The 2,061-nt window shown below is 46.3% G+C and overlaps 1 protein-coding gene across 1 annotated transcript in view; it reads right to left on the bottom strand.

Moving 5' to 3' along the window:
- Positions 1 to 7: 7 nt before the first annotated feature.
- The window catches only part of LOC107199166 (thioredoxin-like protein 1), a 4,229-nt gene continuing 2,175 nt past the window's right edge, over positions 8 to 2,061 (bottom strand). Inside the window, exons 2-3 of the mRNA XM_015616507.3 lie at positions 1,881 to 1,977; positions 8 to 312 (exon numbers count right to left, since the gene is read on the bottom strand). Of these exons, the coding sequence (XP_015471993.1) occupies positions 106 to 312; positions 1,881 to 1,977 (304 nt within the window). The 3' untranslated portion in view covers positions 8 to 105. The remainder of the gene's footprint in view (positions 313 to 1,880; positions 1,978 to 2,061) is intronic.

Consider the following 2,061-nt stretch of genomic DNA (forward strand, 5'->3'; position numbering starts at 1 on the left):
CAAAATCTGAACATCTCATTTTTTGTGGACTAGCAAACCCCGACAAGGCACTTTCTGAGACAAACCCAATAATTTGCCCTAGAGAACATTTGAAATGGGGTGTTTTTAACCCCCCAGCAGCACTGTGGCAGCACTCACATATCCTTTGGGGATGTCTGTGTCCTCACTGCTGCCAGGGTCGTTCTCCAGGTGCACTTTGATTTTATCCTCCAGGCCCACGGCGTCGGCTCCCTGGTACTGGTCAATGCGCACTTTGTTGCGGAAGAACAGGAACGTGGGTGTTGCTGAGATGTTGTTGGTGGCAGCTGTGCCCTGGGAGAAGGGAACAGGGAATATTTTAGAATTATTTTACAACTGCAGCAGCTCCAGCTCCCCAATCAGCCCACTGATAAATCTGCTCTGCTTTTAATAATGAAATGGAAATGCATTTATTCTGCTTTTCGCTTTTGTGCTTCAAAAACTCCACCTGTATTTGTTACTTCTCTCTAAAAACTCTTTTTTCTGTTTCTGCTGCATCTCTTTTCTGTTTTTCTTTTTATTCTTGGATTTCTCAGCTTCCTTTGGGCTCAATTCTTTTGGGATCCTCCCTTGTGGGGAGCCCTGCTTATCTCAGTTCTTCTGTATTCCAGACTCCAACAGCAGCTCCCCATCCCAAATCCACCCCAAACCCACCTCAACCCCACCCCAAATCCACCCCAAATCCATCCTAAACCCACCCCAAACCCAACCCCATCCCAAATCCATCCTAAACCCATCCCAAATCCATCCTAAACCCACCCCAAACCCAACCCCATCCCAAATCCATCCCAACCCCATCCCAACCCCATCCCAAATCCACCCCAAATCCACCCCAAATCCATCCTAAACCCATCCCAACCCCATCCCAAATCCATCCCATCCCAAATCCATCCTAAACCCATCCCAAACCCATCCCAACCCCATCCCAAATCCATCCCATCCTAAGCCCACCCCAAATCCATCCCACACCCATCCCAACCCCATCCCAAATCCATCCTAAACCCATCCCAAACCCATCCCAACCCCATCCCANCATCCTAAGCCCACCCCAAATCCATCCCACACCCATCCCAACCCCATCCCAAATCCATCCTAAACCCATCCCAAACCCATCCCAACCCCATCCCATCCCAAATCCATCCCAAATCCATCCCAACCCTATCCCAAATCCATCCTAAACCCATCCCAACCCCATCCCAAACCCATCCCAAATCCATCCCAACCCCATCCCAAATCCATCCCAACCCCATCCCAACCCCATCCCATCCCAAATCCATCCCAACCCTATCCCAAATCCATCCTAAACCCATCCCAACCCCATCCCAAACCCATCCCAACCCCATCCCAAATCCATCCTAAACCCATCCCAACCCCACCCCATCCCTGTTCCTGCAGCTGTAACTTCTCTCTAAAAACTCTTTTTTCTGTTTCTCTGTTTCTGCTGCATCTCATTCATATTTTCCTTTTTATTCTTGGATTTCTCAGCCTCCTTTGGGCTGAATTCTTTTGGGATCCTCAATTATTGTTCTCTTTTCACCCAGTGATTAAAAAACTTTCTAATCTACACATTTACACTTTTAGCTTTTCCTATCCAACTCCAACATTTGTTTTCATGTATCACCATGAAATCACACTCCTGAATTTCATATTACATGAAATTCAGTGTTTTTCTGGATCTTGTAACTAAACATCAGAAACAAGGGCACACACTCTGTGTTCCAGACTCCAACAGTGCTAGGCTTTTAAATCCCGCTCGTGCCGTGTTCAATTAATTGAAATAATGAATGAATTAATGAGTTTTTGGTGGAAAAGGAAGGAATATTGTGTGGGAGGGTTCCCTGCTTTACCAAACCCCTCCAAACCTGGCACTGGTGCACATCCACCTCCAGGAATGTTGCCTGTGGGTATTTGTTACTCAGGGCGCTGAAGGCCGGAGCGATCCGTAAGCAGGGCCCACACCTGGGGAAAAAACATTATACTTCTTAAAAATCTTCATTTCTTCATTTTTATTTGAGTTTTTATTTGTTATTTTATTTTATTTTT

The sequence above is a fragment of the Parus major genome, unplaced genomic scaffold, assembly GCF_001522545.3.
Source record: "Parus major isolate Abel unplaced genomic scaffold, Parus_major1.1 Scaffold475, whole genome shotgun sequence".
Taxonomy (NCBI): domain Eukaryota; kingdom Metazoa; phylum Chordata; class Aves; order Passeriformes; family Paridae; genus Parus; species Parus major.